General features: G+C 41.4%; 1 protein-coding gene across 5 annotated transcripts in view; it reads left to right on the forward strand.

Moving 5' to 3' along the window:
- Positions 1–900: 900 nt before the first annotated feature.
- Positions 901–13886, forward strand: part of CNKSR2 (connector enhancer of kinase suppressor of Ras 2) — a 286604-nt gene continuing 273618 nt past the window's right edge. For 4 of the 5 annotated variants that reach the window (XM_070291441.1, XM_070291442.1, XM_070291443.1 and 1 more), the window contains exon 1: positions 1334–2007. In XM_070291441.1, the coding sequence (XP_070147542.1) occupies positions 1944–2007 (64 nt within the window). In that variant the 5' untranslated portion in view covers positions 1334–1943. Of the gene's footprint in view, positions 2008–13886 lie in introns of all 5 variants that reach the window. The other variant, XM_070291444.1, reaches the window with a different exon arrangement.

Below are 13886 nucleotides of genomic sequence, written 5' to 3' on the forward strand. Positions count from 1 at the left end.
TGCTATATCTGTCTCACCTGAGTGTAGACTTATCTAGATAATCTACATTTCTTTCCAAAATCTTCAGTATACTTTTAAGTTTGTATTATTAAAAATAAATAAAAAAATCACAGCCTACAGACAGGTCATCTTAAGTTTTTCTTGTCTATCACTAGCCTGAAAAGATCAAAAATATTTTTACTGTGGTTTCAGCTCTTTGTGTGTTTGAGGGGCGGGGTGGGGGTGGGGAGGTGTCAACTCCTGTTGGTTGAGAAAAGTGGCAGTTCTGCATCTCATGCAGTTGAACTAGAGAAAATGGGTTACTGCAGGGGCTGGCAAAACCTACTGCCGTTACTGAAACGGTTATACAAGTAAAACTGAAAAGGTTATACAAGTAAAATGAGTTTCTCTTTTACTCAGTGAAGCTATTTAAGAATGACAAAGATAAAACATCTACAATGGTGGCAGACTGCTTGTGTCCAAACATTCTAGGATGAATCATTTGTCGTTTAAATCGAGCCTCGCTAGGCAAGCTTTTTACTAAGGATTGCACAGGAGCCTGCGTAACGTTTCTGAAGAATGGGAGTTTTGAAGAATCGTTTTCCACACTTTGTCACTCATTTGCAAGCCCAGTGTTACCCTTCAGCTCTTACACAAGAATATCTTTAAACAAAAGGACATCCCCTAAAATGGGCACTGGGCGCTCTGAGCCTCGGTGGAGTTGGCCGAAAACCCCATACCGAGCCCTTCAAAAGGCACGTGGGGCCGAACCTCCCTCGGAATCGCCACGGCCGGCGCTCGCAGGCTGCAGGCTGGGCGCCTGATTTCCGCGGCCGGTGCAGCAACGGGGACGGTCCCGAGCACCGGCCCTCCTGCCTCGTCATCGCTGCGTCTCTGGCCGGCGGGGCCCGGTCCCGGTCCGCGGCACTCCACGCCTCCGTCTCCGCGGGCGTGCGCGGGGCTCGGGAATCACCTCGGGAGCCCACTCAGCAGCGGGAGGGCGGGAGCGAGGAAAGCCCGGGCTCCCGCTCTAACCCCCGCGCTCAGCGGCATCCCCTCCCCTCGGCGGCGGGGCCACAGGTACCTCCTCAGCCGCCTCAGCAGTGGGCGCTCAACTGGTGGGCAGGGCGTCCCGCCACCGCCGCCGCGTCCGCCCAGAGGCCCTTCAGAGCCGCGCTCCCGCCGCCCCGGCACCTGACTGACTGACTGACCGACCGACCCAAGGCCGCCGCCGCCGCCACTGCCGCCGCGCACGCGCTCCTCGTCCGCCTCCGTCCCGGGGCTGCCCGCAGGGCGGGAACGCGACGCTGGAAGCCGCCCGCACCTGCCTGACTGACAGGCAGACCCCGGGATCGGGCCTCGTGCGGGCGCGCACGCGCACGCGCATCGCGCTCCTGCCGTCGGCCCCGGGGGCGGGACCGCGCGGCAGCGAGCGGGCGGGGGGCTCGTGGCGCGCGCGCCCCGCACCCGAGGGCTGCGGAGAGATATTTTGGGTGGCAGGAGGCCCCTCGTCATTTCCGTCGGGTAGCTGGTCGTGCCCGGGGCTTCACTCCCGCGCACGAGGCGAACGGGCAAGTTGGCTTCGGGAGTGCGGCGGCGGCTCCTTGCCTTAGCGGCGCGACCCTCGGCAGTGCAAGCCATGAACTGAAGCCCCGAAGGGACCGAGACCCGAGCGGAGTGGCCGAGCCGCGGCTGCAGCCGCCACCTCAGCGGGGAGCGAGCAGAGCCGGCGCGGAGCCGCGACCCCGGCGCCTTTCCCTCCCCGTCGCCTCTCCCACCGCTGCTGCCCGCCGTTTCCTGCGAGACATTGCAGCCGCGAGACTCCATACACAAAAGCCGCCTTCTCCGCGCCGCCCGTCCAGCGAGGCAGCGACCAGCGAGGGACCCCACCTGAGGGCGGCTCAGGCTGCTGAGTTCGTTTTGTGTCTGAGCTCCGCGCCCCGCGCGGAACCGACCCCGTGCCCATGGCTCTGATCATGGAACCGGTGAGCAAATGGTCTCCGAGTCAAGTCGTGGACTGGATGAAAGGTAATGCCCGCTCTGCGGACGGCGAGGCGGCCCTGGGGCGCGGGGTCCCGGCGCGCGGGAGGGAAGGGTCGCCCGCCGCGGCCGAGCCCGCCATTGGGGCTGATCTTGGGGCGCCGAGGGCGGCCGGGGACCGCCGGGACTGATGGGGGCTCGGGATCCCGGTCTCCTATTGTCTCCAGTCAGTGGCTTCCCAGCTGGAGAGGGGCGCGGAGAGCGTGGGGGTGGCCGGCGCAACCCGATGGGAAGCTGGAAGCCCGGCGGCGGAATCCCTGTCTTTCCGCCTCCTGGCTACCCTCAGGCCGGGAGGATGTAGCGACCCTGGTTTTCCCCCTCAGGGAGGAGGCCCCAGGGACTGTCGCCCCTTCCTCCGGCTTCTTTGTTCCTGGGGATCCTGACACCCCCTTGGCGGCCGCCCCTGCCAAGTGCCTTTTCTTGCGCCAACTCTCCCGGCAACTTTTAAGCCCACATAATGGGGTCAGGACTCGGCCGCAGGGGTTTGGATCCGGGGAGCTCACCCTCTTCCCAGGTTGGGCTGAGGATGCTCGAGGGATGCGCTACTTTGGAGGAGAGGAAAACATGCTTCCCCCGGGACAGCATCTTCGCTGGTGTCTGTGGCTCCCTCCTGTGCATCCCCCCTCCACCCTCACCCCGCATCCTCTGCCTCCTCTTCTGACCGCTTGAGGCTTTGCATCTTAAGGCTTTTTACTTGGGGCTCGACCCAGGTGTAAGATGATGCACATTCAGGTGCCCCCTCATTTCTTCCATCTTGAAGGCGCTCCCCTTTTCCCCCCTGCAATTTCTAATAACCATACTTAATTTATTCGCCTTCCTAATCTCAAACGTGGGCTTTTTCTCTAGTCCCTGGTCTTTCCTGCCTCACTATCTCCCTCTGTTGTCTGAGTTAAGGGGCCCGTAGAGGACCCCCTCCTCACGACCACTGCACCCCCTCCCATCCTCAAGATTCCTAAGATTTGGGGAATGCTGACGGGGGATGGATGGGATGGAAAAAAAAAAGGATTCCTCGCTACACTTGGGAGATGTTAGAGCTTTGCCTGTGGTTATTCTTAGGCACAAGCTCTGGGTAGATTAGTCAGGGACCAAGGCTTATCATTTGAAAATGCCGGTTCAGAAGATGGGGGAGCCCCTTCTTAGGGCTTGTTTAGCACTCAGACTTTCTAAGCTTCAGGTACTTTAGAACGAAAGATAGGGTGATTGGAAGGGATAGAGAACGACAGGGGGAAACTCGATTTTTTTTTCTTTTTTCCCTGAGCCTTTTCCGCCTCTTGTTCTTGTGGATTTTCCTTTACCAATTTGCTTTCCTTTTATGCCCTTACTTGCTCCTTTATTCTTCATTTACTTCGTTTTTCTTTTCTAATATGTGGAAAGTGCTTTGTAACTGCAAAGCACAGTACAAATGAGTGTATTGACTTAAATCGAATTTATTATTTATCGACTGCCCCCCTGTGTTCGGTGAATTGTGCTAAGGTGCTATGGGTGCCATGACTAAGACAAAGTCCTGCAGTGGCTCATTTTTTTTTTTTCCTGCAGCTTCTTCTCTTTTCATATTTGCTATTGAAATTCCACTCTCCTAGATTCCCATCAATTTTAACACCCTTTGGAGTGTCAGATGCAGACAGACATCTGTCTTCTCTGTTTCTCAGTCATGGAAGAAAGAGCCAGAGTACATGCAAGAAGCAAGAATGCTTAATTAAAATCCTTGCTTTGAATTTGCCTGTAAGATTACTTTAGTTTCAGTCTTGTTACTGAAGTACTCAAAGAAAAGCTCTCTTGGCTCCATGGGAGTCAGATTACCTTCAGAGACTACCTCTCACAAATTCCCATGATGCTTGTAGTGAGTGCTGCATACTCCATCTTCTTCACCTCCCACCTTCCCAGTACATTTCTGAGGTTTCCCCTCTCTCTACACTTTAGGTCCGCTGAAGCATACAGAACATATGATGTACATATTCTGACACACATCATTAGTTTCTCAGTACACTAGTCCTTTAAAAATCTCTCCAGCCTAAAATGCAGCTTCTTTGAGGTTGAACTAACATCAATTGCTATGATTTTAAGTGATTGTTATATTTAAGTTGAATAATTTATTTTCCTACCTGTTGGTGACACATTTTAGCACTATTTGAAAAACCAGAATTCACGTGTCTTTGTATACATTAAAGCGGAAGAGAATCACTGATGTATCTGTATATTTCAAGTCCCAAACTGCTTACTGCTGAAATTCCCATAATCTTCATATAAATTTGATTGCAAATACTATTGGAAAATAAGGTTTAAAAAAGTAGTTGGATGAAACGAACATATCCTCTAATTAATTAAGGTAACTTACACTGTTGCCTTAATTAATCCCTCCCACTCTTTTCCCCAAATAAACTTTATAAAATACACTTTAAAAATACTTTTCACCCTTTCTTCAGATGCACTAATGTTTAAAACTCAATTCAAGCTGTAGCTTTGGAATGGCTAAACCTCATTTAGTGTTGTATGTAGTGTTATATAGGCAGTACCAAAGCATGAATAGGACTTTCAAACAACTGTAGCATTGTAGGAGTTCTTTAAAAACATGCTCCTAATGTGACAGTTTCATCATCCTTAACATTTAAAGCGTATATATAACATACGGTTTCACCTGGTCACAATTGTAGATAGTTATAACTCTCTTTAGTAAGGTATATGCTTTATGTTCTTTCTAGGCTATTTTTTTTCTTCACTAAACAGGAAATGAACCGCTAAGCATATAAAAATAGCATGACCATGTATTTAATGCTTCCAGACAATTATAGAAGTGCTATAGAAACTCAGTCAGCAGAGCGGGAAATGAAAGGAAAAACTCCTGGCTGACAAGATTATTAAGCTTTGATAGAATATATTCAAGTTTCATTATGAAGGACCATATATATATATATATTGCAATTCACTTTGATTTATTTCTTTTTATTAAAATATATTTCAGGACACCTAAGTATTAATCTATGTTAATTGAGTGCTATGAGGAAATAACTTCCATGTTTTTTGCTCACTCCCAACTTCACTATTTGTAAAATCCAATACTCATTGCATTTTCGCTGACAATAAAAATTTGGTATGAGACAGTGTCAGTGTTAGTTCCAGTAAATATATGAACTCCTCATGAGTCAGTAAAATAAGCATTTATGTCCCATATTATCCTGATAGTACTTCACACAATCTGGAAATGTCTCATAGCCTTCAAAATTAATTTAAAAAAATGAATTTTATAAAAATATTTTTTGACATGAATCAGCCACGGGTGTTCATGAGTTCCCAATCCTGAACCCACCTCCCACCTCCCACCCCATATCATCTCTCAATACAGTATTGTAAAGCAAAATAAAGTAAAAATAAATAAATAAATAAATGTACATCCACAGGGGGGAAATAAATTATGTAGGGGATTTGTGATAAGTATGGCAATAAAAATGCTTTTGTTGTCTCTAAAATATATATGTTTTTTTTTTTGAGAAAATCAAATACTCAGTGTTTGAAACTAACCTTTTTCAGTTGGAAATTGCATTCAGTCCTCTTGTAATTTTGACAAAATTTTAAAACCAAATCCCTTTTTACAGTAAATAAAAACAAAGCAGTTATTGGAAAAAGGTACAAAAGTAGGTCAGTACAGTAACTGTTTCTAATTTTTGCTCAGTCTATTACTCTAAAGTACATTGTTTCTTAGCTCCTGGCTGTTCACTTGCAGTGCCTGGAAATATTTCATAATCTGCAGTTGCTTGAGTCTACTTTTTTTGCCCTCTGAAATATAACAAAAACCCATGAACAAGTTAGGACCCCTATTACTAGTTTTATTACTCATTTTCCTTATCCATGTCACACCCAATGATTCCAGTTTTTTTGTCACACCTTTTCTGACTTTTGAAATTCTTTCATAATATCCGTATGACTAAGATAAAGTTATTTTCCTGGACCAGCTCCCTTTATGACATTTTTCCAGTGATCTTTAATCCTTTTCTGGATCAAATAAAATGGATTATTGTTTTCAGAGTCAACCAACAGGCCCCACTTTGCTGACCTTCTCTTACGGTCTCTGTGACTTAGTTTCATCCACTCTTGTGTCATTGTGATTCCTAAAATAGTCTATATTTTTAAGATAGTCTCTTAAACCATCCCACAATTAACTGCTCTGGTCTTTCCTGTTTACTATAAACCGTTTTCTTTAAGAAGCATTCACTGACTTCTAATTTCTGTCTGATGACTCAGCCTTCTTGAGGATAGAAAATGAAATACATTATTTTAGGTCTTGAAAAATAGATAAAGCCAATGTTTTGTATACAGCTCTAAAAAAGAGGAAAATGCAGTGATAAAATAAGCTCTATTTAGTATAAGAGTGTAAATGCTCTAAAGGAAAATGTGCCTGGTAACAGAAAGCAGTTTCGACAGGTAGAATGCTCTTTAGTAATTTCTTTCCCCCCTCATAGGACAAGACCTGAAGTTGAAATTTATCTTAATCAGGAAAATGTCAAAATTTTGAGTTAACTGTCTTGAGAGAGAGATCAGAAATAATTTTCTGGCAGGAATTTGAAAAGTATACACCATAAGGGGAAAAAATATGTTAAATGACCAAACTGGTGCTATCACCTCTATTTGAAAAATTAATTTTTTTCCCCAATTGCAATGTGACTAGGTAGTAACCAACAGTTACCTGCTTTGGATTTGGCATTTTTGGAACAGAAATTCTTGTCATTTTATACAAAGAGGAAATTTACCTTTTTGATATATAGAGTTGAGTTCACAAGAAACATTTTATTTATAGTGTCATTAACATTTGCTCCTTAAGGTAACACTCCTAGTGCACAGTAGGAAAAATAGTATATTTATGTAGATATATTCTAGTCCTTACATATTATTTACTCAGTATTTCAGCATGGAAGCTTCTTTAATGGATGGATTTAAATAATTCCCTGCTTTGAAGAAATTAGTCTCTGTAAGGGATGGCAGTGACATTGACAATTCTTTGCCAAGACAGAGATAGGTCCCAATTTGTACATTGGGTAAATTTTAAGAGTTTGAATGTGTATACAAGCACGAGTGGAAAGAGAAGACGATGATTTTAGTAAGTCAGGAAAGAAGCCATGAGGTAGCTGGGGTTTTCGCTGGGGTTTAAGCAGTTTATTTAATTAAGGTATATTCTAAGAGGGATGTATTCTAAATGTAGAAGCGCATCAGAAGGCTGTAGAGTTGAGACAGGGTGATTAACCAGAGGGGTTGTGTCTGGGTTTGTCTGGTTGAAGGAGAAAGGTGGGCAGTAGAGGGAAAGTGAGGGAGGAGCATGAGTAGGTGGCACAAAAGTACAAGAACAAATCTGCATTTCACAAAGACAATAAAACTCTCATCGTGTCCTGAGTTTAAATAAATACCACATTATAAAACTTTGGCTGCCAAAAATAAGCCCACAAAGAATGTGTATTGAATTGGTACAGCTGTTTCAAATCTGTTTCTCAGGAATAATTTGGAAATAATGTTAAAATGAGTTATTTTGAAGATTAATTACATCATTAACATTATGTTGTTGAATATTTAGAAATTTACTGATCCAAATTCTTACATGAAGAATGAAGATAGGCTTTTAAATGTTGACATTGTTCTTAAAACAATGATAAACTATCATTTTCATTTATAGCAGAGTGACCTCTGATTAGGACTACTTTTAGCTTTCTCTGTGACTTCCTTCACATTTAAGGTTTATTGTGAAAACTGAAGTATTAACTTCTACAAAGAGTCCTAGAAGGATGGATCATCTGTACTGATTTAAAGGTGGGGGCGAGGGAGGGTAAGTAACTTGGAAAAAAATAATGGAATCTTTTGTTTATGTTTTATAAGTTTTATAAGTTTGTCATAGTTTAGTGTCTGGCTGAAGAACAGCCAGTGTAGTCTTAGCATTCAGTGAGTGAATTCAGTTTTCATACATAGCGTAGGCCTGTGCTCCCCCAAATGGTACATTTCTGTGATTGTGGAAGCCAAATGATCAAAAGAAGCCAAAGAGTTGATTTTTGCTAAGTATTTTAGAACATTATTTTTACATTAAAACAAACAGATATTATATTCATGCTATAGAAAGCAAAATTGGCAGGATTTTAAAGATGAGACCAGAGGCTTAACAGGAATCTTAACAGGAATCTTAAGCTTGCAGCAGGCTGTTTAAAGCTGCATTTCCCAGACCTCCCAGGGTTATGAGTGTACTCCATTTAGCAATTATGGATACATCAGTGGAAAAGTTTGGGAAGTGGTGGTTGGGTTTAGAAAACTTAAAATTTATGTACTCTGCTTCTTTCTCTCCTATTTCAAGGGTCAAAATAAAATTTCAGTCAAGGTCATGATAATTATAGCATCTTTGTTGTATTCATAAAACTGTAGTCAGAATGAACTTAAGAATGATTCTCTTCTGATCCTACCCTTTCACTTCTCACTCACCCCCCTCAATTTAAAAAATTTAATGATTTCTCACTGTTTTGAGGAAAAGGTCCTTAAAAATGGCCTATAAGACCCTTGAAAGTTTGGCTGTTGCCTATGCGGTAAACCTCATTGCTAGCACCAGCTAGCTGGTAAACAGCCAGCTCCACTGGCCTTCTTTCAGTTCTGTTTACCCTGCCCTTGAGCCTTTGCACTTTTTCTTCACCCAGTTCAGTCCTGCTCATCTTTCAGATCTCAGGCCTCCCATCCTCTACCTTAGAAAAGCCTTCCTGAATCCCCAGATCACACCAGATCCTCAGTTACACGTTATCTTATTGCCTTGTATATCTTCTTTGTTCCATTTGCCATTTTTACCTTGATTTGTGTGGTTATTTGCTGAGGGCAGGGAACCCATCTTTTTGCATTATAATGCATAAGAAAATATCTGGTGAAAAGTAGGCACTCAGGAAATATTTGCTGAGTAAACGAATAAATAAATTTATTCACAGATTACTGGTCTGTGGGCAAATCTGCTTTCCTAAATGGCATTTGACGTAAAGGCTCTTATTAATACAACGCTCTAATGGATACTTCAGAGACAAAGTGTATACTGTGTGCCAGAATACAGTGGAAATAGAGTTGCTTTGTCTATTTTTCATAGTTGTGTTGCTGTCTGGTCAATTCAGTGTTCCAAATCATATTTAGATTTATTTTGTTAAGAATTAATAATTTCAGTGAATCTGTAACACTTCTGTCTTTATGCTCTAAATATTATTTGCTGATAATCATTTAATAGGCCAACACAGTAGGCAAATTTCTGCTTAAAAAATGAAAACATACCCTTTTTCTTAAGCATTTTTTTTCTTTCATACAAATTTTCTAATTGTTTCTTCATTTTGGTGTTTCTAAAGGAACTATATATTTTGGAATGTTGATAGAATGAAATTGAAAAAAAATGCCTTAAATTTGTCCTCTTAAAATTTTTTTAAAAAGTTCATATAAGAAATTAAAATTTATTTTTCTGTTGTGAGAAGAAAATGCCCTTTATTTGTTAATTTGGAGGATAAAATGAAAAAAAGCCCTTTAGCTTAATGGAAACCGTTATCTTCTCTATTATCTTTAATATTGAATTTACATTTTTATTAATAGGAATAAAATTAAGATATTTATATTTGCATCTTAAGTTTAGCATTTCTCTATATTTTTTCATCTCTCACTTTGATTTTGAAAAATGAATTTTAGTACTCTTGCCTGGAAAATCCCATGGACAGAGGAGCCTGGTAGGCTGCAGTCCATGGGGTCGCTGGGAGTTGGATATGACTGAGTGGCTTCACTTTCATTTTTCACTTTCATGCATTGGAGAAGGAAATGGCAACCCACTCCAGTGTTCTTGCCTGGAGAGTCCCAGGGACGGGGGAGCCTGGTGGGCTTCCGTCTATGGGGTCGCACAGAGTCGGACACGACTGAAGTGACATAGCAGCAAGCCAAATATAAATTTATTTGGACTAATTTTTTTTGAAGAGTGTTCATTAAGAATCTATGTAGGAAGTTACTGTAAAGCATTACTTGTTGAATACAAGTGCCTCGTGGACTTTGTGAATTACATGCTACTGGATAATCACTAGTAGGCAAGTTACAGAGATTTTTCTAATGAAATGTGTCCCTCCACCCAGATTTAGAATTGTTAAAGCATAAGTCAGAATAAGTGAAATTTTTAAAACTTTAACATAACTTTGCCTGTTAACTCTTAATAAAACAACACCTTCAGGCTTCAATGTCCTAGTTAGTACTGAAAAGCAAGGATTGCAATTGTGCCCTGATTTGAATTACAAATAACCATTAAACAGGCTAGAATTTTTTTTAACTGGAAAGATGTATTTAATTTCTTGTTCAATTTCAATTTAAATTACAATCATTAATTGTAATAGTTTTCATTATCTTAATCTTACTCTTGCAATTTCAGGAAAGAAAGTGTTGTGGGTATTTGCATAAATTCATTGAATTTTAAATGTTACTAAAGTACAATAACTGCTGTTTTAGTTTTCTGCATTCATCTGTTGAATAATTAGTCACAACATAAAATTGTTTTAAAAACCAAGATTTATTAAATAAACCAAAACTCACAATGACATTAATGTATCCTAGTTTGCCACAGTAAAAACATTGTTGCATAATCAATATCAAATGTAATATACTTGTCTGTTTTCTATTTATATAATGTTAATGTTCTTGGAAATTAGTCTTATTAGGTAGGTTGGATCATCTTCTAATAAGATGATAGAGAAGAGGAAAATTTGTTACTTGCTTTTAAAGTGTTAACCAGTATCCTTTTGTGTGTTTGAACTACTTATATTGTTTTAGCTATATCTGCTATTTTTAAAATGGGCTAGGAACATCGTTTCTGAAGTAATATCTACAAAAAATCAATAGAAGGCAGACTTAGATCCTGAATTTTACTTTTTTCCAACTTGTTTACCAAAGATAACCAAAGAATCTGTTTTTTAGCAAGATGTTCAGTTCAGTTTGGTCGCTCAGTCATGTCTGACTCTTTGCGACCCCATGAATTGCAGCATGCCAGGCCTCTCTGTCCATCACCAACTCCTGGAGTTCACCTAAACTCATGTCTATCGAGTCGGTGATGCCATCCAGCCATCTCATCCTCTGTTGTCCCCTTCTCCTCCTGCCAAAATCCCTCCCAGCATCAGGGTCTTTCCCAATGAGTCAACTCTTTGCATGAGGTGGCCAAAGTATTGGAGTTTCAGCATCAGTCCTTCCAATGAACACTCAGAACTGATTTCCTTCAGAATGGACTGGTTGGATCTCCTTGCAGTCCAAGGGACTCTCAAGAGTCTTCTCCAACATCACAGTTCAAAAGCATCAATTCTTCGGTGCTCAGCTTTCTTTATAGTCCAACTCTCACATCCATACATGGCAACTGGAAAACCATAGCCTGGACTAGACGGACCTTTGTTGGCCAAATAATGTCTCTGCTTATTAATATGCTGTCTAGGTTGGTCATAACTTTCCTTCCAAGGAGTAAGCGTCTTTTAATTTCATGGCTGCAATCACCATCTGCAGTGATTTTGGAGCCCCCCAAAGTAAAATCTGACACTGTTTCCACTGTTTCCCCATCTATTTGCCATGAAATGATAGGACCGGATGCCATGATCTTCGTTTTCTGAGTGTTGAGCTTTAAGCCAACTTTTTCACTCTCCTCTTTAACTTTCATCAAGAGGCTTTTTAGCTCCTCTTCACTTTCTGCCATAAGGGTGGTGTCATCTGCATATCAGAGGTTATTGATATTTCTCCCGGCAATCTTGATTCCAGCTTGTGTTTCTTCCAGTCCAGCTTTTCTCATGATGTACTCTGCATATAAGTTAAATAAGCAGGGTGACAGTATACAGCCTTGATGTACTCCTTTTCCTATTTGGAACCAGTCTGTTGTTCCATGTCCAGTTCTGACTATTGCTTCCTGACCTGCATACAGGTTTCTCAAGAGGCAGGTCAGGTGGTCTTAGACATGTACTAAATTTATTAATTAAAAACCTTTTAAAAACTGGTTTTAAATAATTATGCTGAATGAGTAATTTCAACATTAGGTGAAGTCTCATTATAATTTTGGTATGTTTTATATGTGTATGTGGGAGTTTATTTCATATACATTTTCCCCCAACTATCCATATTATTTTCAAAATGTTTGATAGTTCTGGGGACTTGTGGGTTTTTTTCCACTTGACTGAGCAGAAAATTCATATTTTAATTTTGTGTAATTCACTTATATTTTGACTATGCAAACAAGCTACTAAGCTTTTAAAATGTATAAAACAAGAGAAAGTGTTGCAGAATTGCTGGTGCTCAAAATAGACATTACAGTCCAGTTTCTAGTTTTCCTCCCTGCTTTCCCGAGCCTATATGGAAAAACCAAGTTCAGTTTGGTGGAAGCCAACACATGGATGGCAAGGCTAGGTGCTTCTTCCCCATTTCCCTCTGTATTGGTGTTATTGTGAGTTTTGCGACAGTCTCTGTTGGCACCAGCTTTACATTAAATTAATGGCAGCTTTCCTTATCTAGAAGGCTACTCCCTTCTAGAGGCTTTCATTGGGATGTTGGTTTGTCAAAGCAGAGAGAAGCTTATTTCTGTGGAATATTTAAAGCTAGATAATTTGTCTTTCTCTTTGGTTGCTCCTTGCAAGAAACTTCTTCCAAGCTTGTTCCTTGGAAGCTTGCTTCTTCTCCAAGCTTGCTCCTTGGAAGAAAAGCTATGACCAGCTTAGACAGCATATTAAAAAGCAGAGACATTACTTTGCCAACAAAGGTCCATCTAGTCAAAGCTATGATTTTTCCAGTCATCATGTATGGATGTGAGAGTTGGACTATAGAGAAAGCTGAAAACTGAAGAATTGATGCTTTTCAACTGTGGTACTGGAGAAGACTCTTGAGAGTCCCTTGGATAGCAAGGAGATCCAACCAGTCAATCCTAAAGGAAATCAGTCACGAATATTCATTGAAGGACTGATGTTGAAGCTGAAACTCCAATACTTTGGCCAACTGATGCGAAGAACTGACTCTTCATTGGAAAAGACCCTGATCCTGGGAAAGATTGAAGGCAGGAGGAGAAGGGGATGACAGAGGATTAGATGACTGGATGGCATCACCCACTTGATGAGACGTGAGTTTGAGCAAGCTCTGGAAGTTGGTAATGGACAGGGAAGCCTGGCGTGCTGCAGTCCATGGGGTCTTAAAGAGTTGTACACAACTGAGTAACTGAATTGAATTTGTCTTTCTAATCTGTCCCTGGATATAATGTTTTAAGTCTATTTATGATAAAAACTTAACTCAGATTCCATTTATTTGATGTTTGTGATCAATTTGAGTAGGTTCCCACTGAACTTTACTTTTGACCTGTGAAGAAAGGGCTTGCTGATCAATCTAATAATGTAATCAAGATTGGAAAGAAATTGTTTGACCTTAGAGGATGCGGTATTTTCAAGTATCATACTTTGCCAGGAGCCATTTCTATACTGAAAATATTCAAGCTAGGAATGAGTTATATTTTTAGTTAGAATTTAGCATGATTGGTTGGAATCATGGTTTTTTACTTTTTTGGTATATTTTTGCAAACATCCTGTAGTACAGCTTGGTTCTTCCCCTCATTGGCATGTGTTAGGAAAGTCTCATGTATTTCACATCTATTAGTAGTAGTAATACTGAAAAGTGAAATAAAGGACAGTTGTTAACACCCTTTTCCCTCGTAAGTTACAGAAAAGTTAAGCAGCTCAACAAAGATGTGCAGCTGTCAATAGCTAGGACATGGAAGAAACCTAGGTGTCCATTGGCAGACAAATGGATAAGAAAGCTGTGGTACATATACACAATGGAATATTACTCAGCTATTGAAAAGAATGAGGTGGATGAAACTGGAGCCTATTATACAGAGTGAA

This window comes from Ovis canadensis, chromosome X (genome assembly GCF_042477335.2).
Source record: "Ovis canadensis isolate MfBH-ARS-UI-01 breed Bighorn chromosome X, ARS-UI_OviCan_v2, whole genome shotgun sequence".
In the NCBI taxonomy this organism is placed as follows: Eukaryota; Metazoa; Chordata; class Mammalia; order Artiodactyla; family Bovidae; genus Ovis; species Ovis canadensis.